The sequence below is a fragment of the Tamandua tetradactyla genome, chromosome 4, assembly GCF_023851605.1.
Source record: "Tamandua tetradactyla isolate mTamTet1 chromosome 4, mTamTet1.pri, whole genome shotgun sequence".
NCBI classification, from domain to species: Eukaryota; Metazoa; Chordata; class Mammalia; order Pilosa; family Myrmecophagidae; genus Tamandua; species Tamandua tetradactyla.
Genome location: NC_135330.1, coordinates 59,520,186 through 59,533,979, shown reverse-complemented (window position 1 = coordinate 59,533,979; position 13,794 = coordinate 59,520,186). Strand labels below are relative to the sequence as shown.

Sequence of the window (13,794 nt, the reverse complement as noted above, 5' to 3'; positions counted from 1 at the left end):
ATTACATGGAGTGAAAGAACAGTACAGCGAGTGCATTCCTTTTCAGCCTCTTGTACCAAGAAAACCCAAAGAGTGACGTCCTCAATCTGATAGAGCCTATGGTTTCCAAAAGAAATCAACCAACCACCATTTGATGACCTGTAGTGAACTCTGAGGCACAAAAAATGAATCAGGGATAGAAAGCTTAGGACACATTTGAGGAATCAAGCAATTCAGTGTGGCTAGTATATCTTCTTGTCTATGTATAACATTAGAAAGTTCAGCTGGAGCTAAATTATGAAAGGCACTGAAAGTGAGGATATGGGGTTTGGGATTTATTCTGCAGGCAAAGATGAAGTAGGGGAGGTAGTCACAAAAGGCTTTTCAACAGAGCTAAAACATGATCAAAAGGGTACTAGGGGTGTTTTACTCTGATAGGAATGTGGATATAAGCTATAGGGAACAGGAGACATGAGGCTGGAGTACAAATTACAAAGCAATTATAGAGTCCAGAGTAGTTCTCTCCCATTCTTCTGATACCTCAATACTTCACAAAGTAATCTAGCACAGGGCAAGCCCAGAATATCAATTCCAGATAGTACCTGAAGCCTTGGAATGTAAGTACTCCATAATATTTTTTTTAAATATCAAAAAATGCACATTTATAAATTTTGATAGGTACTACAGTAGCATTTCCAGAGCAAGCTGTGCTTGCTTAATGAAAGAATGTCAAGTCTTGATGAATAAAAAGTCATCTTCTATATGGAAAACTTAGCTGGTGCCTGTCTTCTCTATAGAAGCAATGGTTTCTAAATTTCTTTGGTGACATTCAACGAGCCTCAGATACTGAAACATGAAGAAGGGCAGTATTCTCCCATAATGGAGAAAAATTTTATCAGCAAAGCCAAACCGCATTAGGAGCTGAGGCCCAGGCATCTGAGAGAACTAAATAACTTCATTATGGGGAGGCCAGCTGTGGCAGCGTTCGGAGGAAAACACAGACTCCATTACTAACTTAATGTGCGACCCTTTCCCCTTTATCTTCTAGCTAGAAATGTTTCATCTTCTTATAAACTCAGATCTGAAGGGATAATATGCCAGGAAACAAGTACAGTAAGATCTTAGTTTATCATAAACTTCCCATTATTTACGAGAACTATTCTGTTGAAGCTAACCACTACTCAGCAAAACCCACTATCACTTTTCTCAGTGTTTGCCTAACTATATACCAAAATCTATGGGCTATTTTATGGCTGATTGGTTTGACCATGTTCAGCACCTCATTGCTGGGGCTCCTGTCTTCCTATATAATAAATTCAAGAAGTTTCATATTACAGTGTACATTATTTACAACAGTCATAAAAGTTAATATGATTTTGTTCCTTCCTCAATCCCCCACCCAGGAACTGAAAGAGCTTCATGTAATAAGGAAAAAAAAGATTTTAAGATCCTGTTTAAAGAATGAGTCAAATATGAGAACTAAATGCAAATTTTCACCAGTTGGTTGAATGTATTTGACCAAAAGTGCCTCTGTAAGATTATATCTCTTCAGACTCAGACACAGACTTTCCAACATAGCTCAGAGCTCACACAACTTAGTGTTCACTAGCACTTTGATATCTCATCCTTGAAAACTAAAGTTCTTTTTGGAGCCCTCTTGAGCCTGGCTGGCTCTTTGATAAGCACTGATCTCACACTATGGGAAACAGAAGGATCTTTGCTCCAAACATCTCTGCATTACCTGCCTCCTCAGTGTCTGACTCAGAAGCATCATCTTCACCTTCCTCTTCCTCTGAGCTGGAGCTGCTAGATTCTTTGTTCTCTTCCTCCATTTCTTGGGCCTTTGGTATCTCCTCCTCGTATAGCATTTTCTCTTTGCTAAAATAAAGATACAAACTTTAAGTTCAGTGACAATCAGGGGTATAAGGGGAATAAGTCTATAAACCTATATATAGAACCAGTAACAGAAACATGAAAATCCTTCTTTATATGTATTCTTTTGAATTTTTGTTTTGTTTTGTTTTTTCAGACTAAAATTTAGAAGTTGTCTTTAGAGTATAACTAGAAGATGTGGTCTGTTTAGCCCACAGAAAAAGGAAGGCTATACCTCTTGGTTATGATGGACAGGTAAATATTTTAAAAATTCATCTAACAAATATTTACTGTGTGCTTATGACATGCCAGGAATCATGTTAGGCACAGGTATGATGGTAAACAAAACAGACATGGTCTCTGAGCTTAAGTATAGTAAGGGGAGCTAGGGATTAAGGCTCCCAAAGCAAGGGAATAAGAGACTGTTCATAGTCTTGGTTAATTTCTAAGTTTAAAGCACTTTCACTATCCTCAGGGTCTCTCCCCCATGCAATAATGCTACCTTCCTGTCCCTCAAACATTCCCATGTGTTTAAAGGTCATTTGACTAAGGTCAAACAGAGTTTCTTTACTATAGTCTCAAGCTATGTCACACACAAATACACCCTCACATATAGCAGCACTCATCCCATTTTTCAAGCCCCGAATGTCTTACTTCTTAAAGAGCCCACTCTGCAACTTGCTGTTCAGGTCTGACTCAATGAGTTTATTCCGTGTCTCTTTTTCACTTCGAAGCTGGTAATTGAGAAAACAAAGAGAGAAGGGGAGAAGGTGACTATTATTGAAAAATCAGTAGTAATGGGAAGAATTCAAAATGGCATCATCATTCTGAAGAAGACAGGACCAACACCAAAGGGAATGGGACTGAGAAAAAGAAACATCAGTTGGGCTTCCTCATTAAGATAATGTGAGAGAAAAATCCTACAACATAGAAGAGAGAGAAAATAGAAAAGAAAAAACATGGTTTTAGAGCTTCATTAAAACTGTCCCTATCACTTAGCTATTTGTATATAAGCTGCTCGCTCCCTGAAACTTCGGGTATTTATGTGACACCTGAGACTCACAGAGCTCTGAAGCTATGAAAGTCGGCATTACCCTATTCAGCAACTGTTTAAACAATGATCAGGCTTCATCTAGAGATATGAATGAAGCTGATCTGGATAGGACTAAGGTAAATCATAATACTGGGTAAAGAATGATATGGCCCATATTTTCAAACTTCAACTTCTGTGTGAGACCAAAGGGAAAGATGAGTATTTGCTGCAAAATTTATATTTTGGGTAGTACATTATCTAATTTAACTTGTATGGTCAGTTTAATTGAACACCATAAACACATGGAATCTTGAATAGGGTATTAGATCTTATTGGTCTGTTCAGGTTAGTAATGCCCTGATATAGCCTAAAGTAATTTGAGCAGAGAACAAAAAAGTATTTGCAAAGTCCCCTTGGGGGACTGGGGAGAAAGAAGGAAATATCAAACTTCCCCATCTGGGGAATTCTTGATATTCTCACAAGCAGTGGCGACAACCAATTCAACAAGCTGAGCCCTCAACCTTGGGGCTCGCTCCTATGAAACATTCCTGCAAAGGACAGGCTAAGCCTACTGATAATTAAGTCACCCCCAGAGAGCTTCTTTTGTTGTCAGATGTGGCCTCTCTCTCTAAGCCCACTTAAGAGGTAAACTCACTGCCCTCCCCACTATATGGGACATGACTCCCAGGCAATGTGGGACCTGACTCCCAGGGACGAGCTGGGACCCAGCATCATGAGAATGAGAAAGAGGGGAAAGAGAAAAATGAGACAAAATAAAGCCTCAATAGCTGAGAGATTTCAGAGTTGGGAGGTTATCCTGGAGGTTACTCTTATGCATTATATAGATATCCCTTTTTAGTTTATGATATATTGGAGTGGCAATTTCAGTTCAAACCTGAAATTGTTGAACTGTGCTCCAGTAGCCTTGATTCTTGAAGATGACTGTAAAACTACATAGCATTTACAATGTGACTGTGTGATTGTGAAACTTGTGTCTGACACTCCTTTTATCCAGAGTATGGACAGATGAGTAAATATATATTAAAAAGGGGGGGGAGGGGGTAAAAATAAATAAATAATAGGGGGAGATAAAGGGTAAAAACTGGGTAGATTGAAATACAGTGGGTCAATGACGGGGAGGGCTAAGGGGCATGGAATGTATGAGTTCTTTTTTTTTCTCCTTTTTATTTCTTTTTCTGGAGTGATGCAAATGTTCTAAAAATGGTGATGGTAATGAATACACAATTACGTGATGATATTGTGAGTCACTAATTGTACACCATGTATGGACTATATGTGTGTGAAGACTGATCAATAAAAATATTTTTAAAAAATGATCATAATGAAGAATATACAACTATTTGATATTGTGAGCCACTGATTATATAATATGGTTAGACTGTATATGTAGATATTTCTCAATAAAAATGTTTTAAAAAATAAAGCTGTCCCTATCAAACATCCAAACCCAGTTTTCCAAAACAGTTTTGCTTCTGATGGATAAAAAGTCAGAAGGAAATTTGAAAGAATTCTTCGTGACCCATATTCAGAAATAAGTTGGCAATGGCTACAAAGAAAAGAAAGCTATCAATGGGAAATAAGCCCTTTGAGAAAACGGTCTGGTATTTATTTTGCATGCTCTAGACAAAATGTATTAAAATGCCTGGACCCCAAACTTATATAGGGGTAAAGAAAAACACCCCATTCCCACTAGTATAGAAATATTATTTAGTGAAGATGTTATTTATGTTTAAAAACTTAACTATTCTGGGTAAAGTATATACAGAAATTCTCTGAATTATTTCTGCAACTTCTATGTGAATATAAAAGTTATTTCAGAATAAAAATTTTTTAAAACTATAGAAACATAACCAGGAAAAGTATACATCTTGAATTAGAAATGCTGCTGTTGATAAGTAAGAGCACTGCTAGTGTTTTTGGAAAGTCCTAGCTTTTAGTGATGCTGATTGTTCATCAAAGCAAACAAGAACCATAAGTTGTTTGTGTTTGAACTTTATGTATATGACTTTCCCACTGAGCCTGAAAGTAACAAGAATCTTTGCTTCACTAGGCCCAGATGATGCTGAACACACAGGAGGTTAGATATGGGTGATTTGTGCCATCACTGAGCTACACAGTTCTTTCATTCAAAATTGCTCTGTTTCCCACATCTGTCCTAAATTAGAATTCACATGCACTGAGTCACAGTGCATGCAAAGAGAAAAAACAAAAGGCAACCAAAGATTTTATTCTGTCCCACCATGTTCAAACAGGGAATTCTCAAACCCCTGATATCACTGATCTTTAGCCTCCTCACCCAGATTACTCACCCCATTTATGGATATAAAAGTGAACTATTAACTTTTCATTTGCATATCAGTAAGTTTTTCCATTATGCAATACATATATGGGTACCATGCTTATGAGTTCTCTTGTACAGCAACGGCACATGCAACCAAACAGTTCTGAATTATGAATGTTTGATGATTCTGGAGTATGTATGAATTACTGACCAAATAATGTCCAATATCAAATGACAACTTTGGTTTTGTGTGTGTTTGTTTTTAAGAAAGAAATATATTCCCCTCTCTAATCAGTGTACTTCAAATAAAGATACACTTTCAGTCAATAAGGGGGAAAAAAAAACTGTGATATGACCTCTACCCACTATTTGGAAAAGACTCCAATTTAAATATATCACAACCATTTTCTAGAATTCAAGGGTAATAATTATTAGTTTTGTTGTTGTTTTTAACCTTCAGTGGGTTGAAGGCTATCTTATAATGAGAAAACTTTAACAGCAACAGGTTCTGGAAAACATTTTGTAATAGACTGTTGTTAGTCCCTGAAGGGAACAATTATCTCTGGAATGCAGATATGTCCTTTTGAGCTCTCAGCAGAGACACAACTAAAGCAAGTGACTAGAAGGCCCAAAGTGAATTGCAAACTGCTACAAAGTCTTAAAAGCATCAGAGACTCACCACATTCTGCTTCTTCTGAAGCATCTCCAAGTGCTCCACCAGACCCTCATCAGCCACATCAAATGGTGTCTGACCCTGGTAGAGTAAAGGGTCACCATCACTGATGGAAAACATAAGTAGCAATCAAAGTGACTTTATTTTATTAGGGAACAACTCAATGTTCGTTTTCTGCCTTTGATTCCAATGATAACTGCTTCCTTGACTAATCTATTCTACATTATCATCTACCAGAGGAAACAACCTTTAATCCTTCAATAGAGAGTTTTATTTTGTAAAACAGTACTGAGGAAATCACTACCCCATTTCTATTGCTCATTGCCTCTTGTCAAATAATCTACTGAAATTCCTGCTTGTACTTGTTTTGAAAGACTTAATTGTTATGACAGATTAATACGGTGTTCTTAGCAACTTCAGGAACTCCAGAGTACATGTGCACTAAAGATTAAGCTACAGAAATCATCTTCCTTTAAGAGAGAAAAGGACAAAAAGGAGGTTATCTTTTTAAATAAACATATGTACATTAAGGACCCTGACCCATAGATTGAGACTGAACCTTGGGTTCAGAAGAGATATAAGGCAGATAAGAACATCTAATTAAAAGGCCATGTCTTCGGACTCCTAGAAAATCAGTAGCTATGTGGATAGGAGTTTCAAGGTTTCTAAGGTGAAGTGAAGTTGAATAACACTATTTTCATGCAAACTCAAGAATCTTTGTTTTCATAACTACTCAGATGAATGGAAGTCAGCTGTTAAAAGTCCTTGAATTAAAAAATAAGTAAGTAGCGCGCACCCCCCACCCCCACTATTGGTTCAGCAAGTAGAGTTCCCGCCTGCCATGCCTGAGACCCGGGTTCAATTCCTGGTGCCTGCCTATGCAAATAAAGAAAGGAAAGAAAGAAGTAGAAACTTTCATACCTCACCACAGATAGTAGTCTTAGGCTCCTCCCACCACTCTTTTTGCCAAAAGCAAAACATTTATCAAATATTTTTTTCCTGTTTCTTTGCTTCAACATAAATAGAATCAGTCAGAAGACTAGGTCAGCGGAGTTCTGTTATACATAGAAAATATATTTCTGTTTTGATAAAAGATTAGGGGATAGGGGGCGGGAACCCAGCACTGTAACTAACACTGCAATCAACTTGGCCATTCAAAAGACTTTAAGCTTTTTGTTACAGAGGTCAAGCCACCAACCTCCTTGTCCTTTTGAAGGGTCAGGCTCACTAACCAGTTTGTTCCTGATATCCATGTCACAGAGTGCTTCTGCCAGGATGGAGCATGCCTCCTTCACTCCCCAGTGTGCAGCAGCATGGAGAGGAGTCCAGCCATCATGATCCTGAACATTGAGCTCGTAGCCAGCCTGAATTAAAAGCCTAAGAAGAAAAACCCCAACAAGACATTCATTGGTTCTATATTACAATTTTCTGCCAAATAAACCATCACCTAAATGATAGATCAGATTTTGATACTGTATCACAGGTCCTGTGATACTGTGAGGACCTATTATAGATATTTACCAAACTTTTCTAAAAGGTCACATAATATTTGCTAGGCATATCCATGTTACACCAGAGAAGGGAAGTGTGTGGAAAGGTGTGTTTTTCTTTCTTCTTTCTTGGGGGGGTGGGGTGGGGTGCATGGTCCAGGAATCAAACCCAGGTCTCCCGCATAAAAGGCAGGCATTCTAACCATTGAACTACCCTGCACCTCCAAAGACAATTTTTTTTTTTTGCATGGGCAGGAACCAGGAATCAAACCCAGGTCTCCAGCAAGGCAGGCAAGAACTCTGCCTGCTGAGAACTCTGCCTGTAAGAACTCTGCCTATGGCCCACCCAGGTGTGTGTTTTTGATATCTGCGATTAACCAAAGCCTAAATTCAATAAACCACATCACACAATTTTATTACAAGCTGTGTTTTCCATTTTCCAAACCAGGGAGGAAGTAACATACAAAATTAGAACTCAGTTTATCTTAAGGGCATTTTACCAACTAGCTTTCCAGTTGGTCTTCCCAGGATACTATATGTTTACTGTAGACTCTCATACCTCTAACTCTGCAAAACTATTTGTAGGGGGTTCTTGCTAACTATAAAGGTATAATCTACTTGTGTGCATGAAGGAGGAAAGAGTTGACTCCTGAAGCCCCAAACTACACTGGACTGTTTGAGGCTACCTAAGTTATGCACCTCCAAAACCTTCTAAGAATTGAGATGAGAACAAAAGTCAGTCTCAGGTAGAAATGGAGTACCAATATACTGCCACATCTACCGGAAACCTCATATCAGGTGAAACATGAAGCACTGGAAGAGTCCAGCAACAATTCCAAATACAATGCTTTTAGCACCTATGTATCTGGTCAACAGTAAGCACCAATAAATGTAAGGAAAAATGGAACAGGTGGAGTTGTAGAGTCATATAAGTTTGACCAAGTTACCCCAGCTGGACATGGTATACTCAAAGTCTGTTTTAATTAATCTAATGAACCCAAAGTTCTTTGCCCTAAGTCCAAAGAGGACCAAAATGATCACAAGTCTGTCCTGTATTACAGGTCATAAAAGGAGGAGGTTGCAGGGATTAAATGAAAAATCATAGAGCTGGAAGAAGTCTTGTAAGGTCACCTTCTAGACTAGTGTACCTCAACTCTATTTCACACCATACATGTTGATGAGAAGTTAGAGGGATGATAGGAGAAAGGGGAACCATCCATGGATGAATACCAACACAATGTGAACAAAGACTGTATGACCAGAGAAGAAACTAACAACAAAAAAGGGAAACACATCAAAGTTGAGAATCTAATTTACCCCCTGCTTCCAAAATCCAATTCATCTCCTCCCAGTCAACCAAACTCTTATTTGATGTAAACAGACAATACCTGAGGACCTCAGAGTAGCCTTTGGCAGCAGCCACATGGAGGGCTGTGGCCCCTGAACGAGCCTGCCTCACATCCTCTATTTTCCCACTGTTGAGCCACTGGCGGGCATCCTGCAACATCTGTTGTTCTTCTTCTTTTCTTGACTGCTCTAAATCGACACCTACAGAAATCAGATACCAGATAGTCAGTATTACTAAAAGTCTACTTAAGTATAGCAGGATATTTTTCTTAGATTCAAAGCACATCATAAATATAACCAAAAATAACAGCTTAGTCATCAAGTTGGGGACTCATCAAATTTATTCTTCATATAGAAAAATGGCATTTGTACACATATTAGTGGTCTTACCAGAGTTAAATCACTGGGTTAAATATTATACGATGGCAGATTCATTAGGGGAACACATCTAAAATTGTTTTCAAAGGAACACAAAGATCAAAGGGGACATAGTTTTTACATTATGATATTTGTACAGTGCCAAACTTTCCAAAAACCTTTTATAAGTTGTATCATTTTAGTTTCCCAACAAACTCTTGAAGTAAATAAAAGACAACACTATACCCATTTAACAGGTGAGAAAATAAACCTCAAAAGATTAAGTGCCCTGTTCAAGGACACAAAACACATTAGAGATAGAGCTGACACAGAACTCTGATATCCTGAGTCCTTGTCTGTTGCTTTTTTCCACTCACTAGCCCATAAGACTGGAATCAAGAATCTTGGTTTCAGATATGACATACTTTAAAAATAAGGTACCTCAAGTTCATTTCCATACGTAAGAAATAGCCTGGAGCTGTATAATCCAGAGCAGATGAATTCCATATCAATACCAGCAGTAGGTGATATGCAGTTAAAAAATAAGCCTGGAAAAGCCAGGGAAACAAGAAATTGAAAGCGAAGAAACCCAGAAGAGAAGGGAAAGACCAGTGACACTCCCATGTGCCTTGCTATGTGATAGAGGAGTCCAGGATCACCAGCAGCCAGTCTTTGGGAAGAAAGCATCACCTGATGATGTTTTGATTTGGACATTTTTCTCAGCCCCTAGACTATAAGCTCAGGCCAGGATTTAAATATTTGCTTCATTCTGCCCAGTTGCAGGCATTGAAGAACTTCAAAGAACAGGTCCTAAGCCAGTGGGAATCAGAGAACCAGAGCAGAAATGGTTTTGTGGCAACCTTAGCAAAGTTCTGAAAATCAGAAAGTCAAATACTGGAAAACAATATAACAGCACAAGCTATAGTTTGATAATGGGATAAAGGCAATTTGTCTTCTAATAGGTCAAAATAAAATGCTGCCGTTTCCATCACACTATTCAAAAATCTTCAACTCCCACAGAACAGAGTTTTATACCTTTGCTATAATTCCCTATTTTATTCTACTTTTTATAATGGATTTTAATATGAATAATAATATAAGTTCCCACTCGCTGAGCATCTTTAGCACTTCGCCATATGTGGTGGCTTGGAGTTACGTACCTTCAAAAGACATGTTCTTAATCTTAATCAATACCTGTGGGTATGAGTCCATTGTAAACAGGACTTTTTGATGAGGTTATTTGGGTAAAGTGTGGCCCAACTGCACCATGATCATGTTAATCCTTTCACCAGTGGCCTTATAGAGAAGGCCACAGAGAAGCCATAGGGAGCAGCCAGAAGCGAAAAGTCAACAGAACCCACATAAGAAAGAAGATGATGCCATGTACATTGCCACGTAACAGAAAAGTAGAGGAACCCTAAAGATTGCTGGCCGGCCAGAAGATATCAACCCTGGGAGAAAGCAAGACTTCTAGCCTCTGAAACATGAGTCAATAAATTTCTGTTGTAAAAACAAAAAACAAAAAAAAAAAGCCTGCTTCAAAAAGAATGTAGATTTTGTATTCTTTAGTGACATGGAGGAACTCCAAGGATTTTTTCTTTAGTCAACAACTCTCCAACATCTGTTTCCAGTGAAAGGGGGTGGGGGCATTCCCCATGATATAAAATAAAATATCCTAAATGCAAACATATCCAAAGATTTTTATACCAATTAGCAGCCTTTATCTGCCACCTTCCAGCTCACTTCTCAAATGAGAAGCAGTAAACAATCTAGGGGCGCTTTCTCTGATACGGAGATATGGATAGGGTTAAAGAGATAACTGATTTAGAACAAACCAGAACTCCATACAATGAAGAGTTAAAAGTGCTGCAAACGGTGGTGAATGCATAACTATGTGATATTATGAGGAGCCATTGATGGTACACTTAGGATGGGCTGCATGGTGTGTGAATAAAACCATTAAAAAAAATAAAGTGCTGCAATATTAATTAAACATACCTTACTTATGTGAATACCTCTTCCAACAGAGTATGCATGCTCCTTAATTGAAAAGAGTCAGCAATCAAAACAGAAAAAGTGATTTCTCAAATCAAAACTATTTTTTAAAACTCAATTTGTTTAAAAAAAAGTATTTGTAAATTATAAAGAAAGTCTTAGGAGAAAAGATAGAGTAGGACTGGATGGTAAACTTAGTATAAGATTTCTCAACAGAGCCCAAAAACTATATATGGAAGGCAGTGGAAACAAATAGCTACTGCCCTAGAACACCATTATTTTAAGGCAAATTATAAAGGGCCAGATATTAAATATTTTTAGTTTGGGCCATTCGGTTTATCACTCAACCCTGTATTGCAAAACTGTGGTCAGATTTGGCCCTACCTGTTCTCAAGTATCATAGCAGGAAAGGCCAATGGAGCTAAATCCTTTAGGATGAACTGTAGATTGTGGTGTTAAGATAGAAAGGCAAAAAGACTTAAAAAAAAAAAACACTGCTAATCATGTCCACAGTTTTGTGATAGTTTCAGCAGACTTCCTAGGACTTGTCCTCCCTGCTATCTGCCTAGTGTTATCCACACTTTTTTTTTTATTAAAAGCACTCAGAGGACTCCCAAAGGGAGAATCCTATCCTATTTTTGAAATAGATTATTCTGAAAATATAAAATAAAACAGAATAAGCATTTTTAGAATTCATTCTTTTATGTTAGCTTTCTCATCTTAACAAATTGCCAGAATAATTTTCATAGTTAGTATGGTTAGAGATCATTTCAAAAGTTACAATAAACATCTTTACCAGTGCCACTTTCAACTTTCATCAGGAGAAAAATGCAGTCATACACTAAATCTGATAACTACTCAAACTTATACCAATCTCATCCTTTCTCTGGAATCTACAATGTATAGCAAAATCCAAAGCCATGTACACGAAGTAAAAAATGCTCATGTTCCTTATCAGTCTAGCCTATATCTTCAAGAATGACTAGGCCACTCCTAATTATGAGATGGGTATACAACCTCAGAATAGAAAAAAACAAGGAATAACTGATCACCCTTTTGGAACTTGGAGTTATTAAGAGGATACAGGATGTTGGTAATTGATGACAAATGCTGTTGCAGAAAGATCTCTCCAATCATGTGACAATGAAAAGCTCTACACAGCAAATGGAATTTTTAAAAAATAAATGGTAGTGTTGGGGAATCTCTCTCTTGATTCTCCCCTCTAATTCCTTAGGTTACCTTGCTTTTTTACTTGCTCCAGAAGAAGATCCTTCATGGCTGGCTCTTCTGCAAGGTCAGAGGGGACTTCACCTTCATTATTCACAATACCCACACTGGCTCCATGGTTAATGAAATACCTGTGCAGACAAGATGCAGAATCAATATTACCTTTGTCAGTCTAATATCAATTTATACTCATGCATATGGGGTTCCAGACACAGCAAGGTGTCTGATTTGGAGCTTTAAGAATTGCTCCAGATAAACTATTCCAATATTCACTTCTAACTCTATTAGCCTTCAAAAATTAGGACTGGAGACTTCTCCATTTGCTGACAAAAGCAATGTCAACCAATAGGATTTCTTTCACACACATTTTCCTAATCCCCACCCTTTCACCACCTACAGACTTTCCAAATACCATTTCCATGAAGAAGGCATGAAGTCTTTAAAACTCACCTACTATCCCTGAATTATATGTTTCCAAAAGGACTTACTACACTTATAATCTTGGGAATAAAAGAGAATTCTCAGAAACTGTGTAAAGAAGCAATTTCATATGGGAACTGTACTTTCTGTATTATTTTTCTATAAAAAAAACTGCTCTGAAAAAAAAGTTCATTAAAAAAAAAAATTCCAACAAAACTTGCCCCCAAAACTTGGGGTTTATTAAGCAGTGTTGTGGGTATGAAAATAGAAGAATAAAGTATACACCAAAATTTGCAAGAATCTGCCTAAATTATGCTTCCACATACTCTCCATTTGGCCAGTCACCTACATGAAATCTTATGCACTCAAAGAAGAAAGTAAATTACCAAAGAAAAAAACATTAAAATGCTAAATAATTCATTCTAAATTTAAATACAATACTCTATTCTGAGAAAGAAAAGTCTGATTATTTCAATAATTTACATGGGTCCTTTTTTTTATTGTGAGAAATAGCATATATACAAAAAAGCAATAAATTTCCAAGTACATTTTACAAGTAATTATCAAACAGATTTTAAAGTTTGGTATGGGCTACAGTTCCACGATTTTTCACTTTTTCTTCTAGCTGCACCAAGACACTGAGGATGAAAAGAAGTATCAATACATTGATTTAGCATTCATATTCACTTGTTAAATCCTATCTTCTCTATTATACTGTGGTAGTTAGATTCAGTTGTCAACTCGGCCAGGTGAAGGCACCTAGTTCTGTTGCTGTGGACATGAGCCAATGGTATATGAACTTCATCTGTTCCTCATTACATCTGCAGTCAGCAAGGAGGCGTGCCTGCTGCAATGAATGACGTTTGACTTAATTGACTGGTGCTTAAATGAGAGAGCGCAAGTAGCACAGCCCAAGCAGCTCAGCATACCTTATCTCAGCACTCGAAGCTCAGCCCAGGCCTTTGGAGATGCAGAAAGGAATCACACTGGGGAAAGTTGTTGGAACCCAGAGGCCTGGAGAGAAGGCCAGCAAAGATTACGCTGAGCCTTCCCATGTAAGAAAGAACCTCAGATGAAAGTTAGCTGCCTTTCTTCTGAA

General features: G+C 37.7%; 1 protein-coding gene across 2 annotated transcripts in view; it reads right to left on the bottom strand.

The window, feature by feature from the left end:
- Nucleotides 1–13,794, bottom strand: part of PPP1R12B (protein phosphatase 1 regulatory subunit 12B) — a 323,111-nt gene that overhangs the window by 211,155 nt on the left and 98,162 nt on the right. For both annotated transcript variants that reach the window (XM_077157410.1, XM_077157411.1), the window contains exons 3-8: nt 12,288–12,406; nt 8,738–8,897; nt 7,092–7,236; nt 5,866–5,940; nt 2,506–2,585; nt 1,721–1,857 (exon numbers count right to left, since the gene is read on the bottom strand). In XM_077157410.1, the coding sequence (XP_077013525.1) occupies nt 1,721–1,857; nt 2,506–2,585; nt 5,866–5,940; nt 7,092–7,236; nt 8,738–8,897; nt 12,288–12,406 (716 nt within the window). The remainder of the gene's footprint in view (nt 1–1,720; nt 1,858–2,505; nt 2,586–5,865; nt 5,941–7,091; nt 7,237–8,737; nt 8,898–12,287; nt 12,407–13,794) is intronic.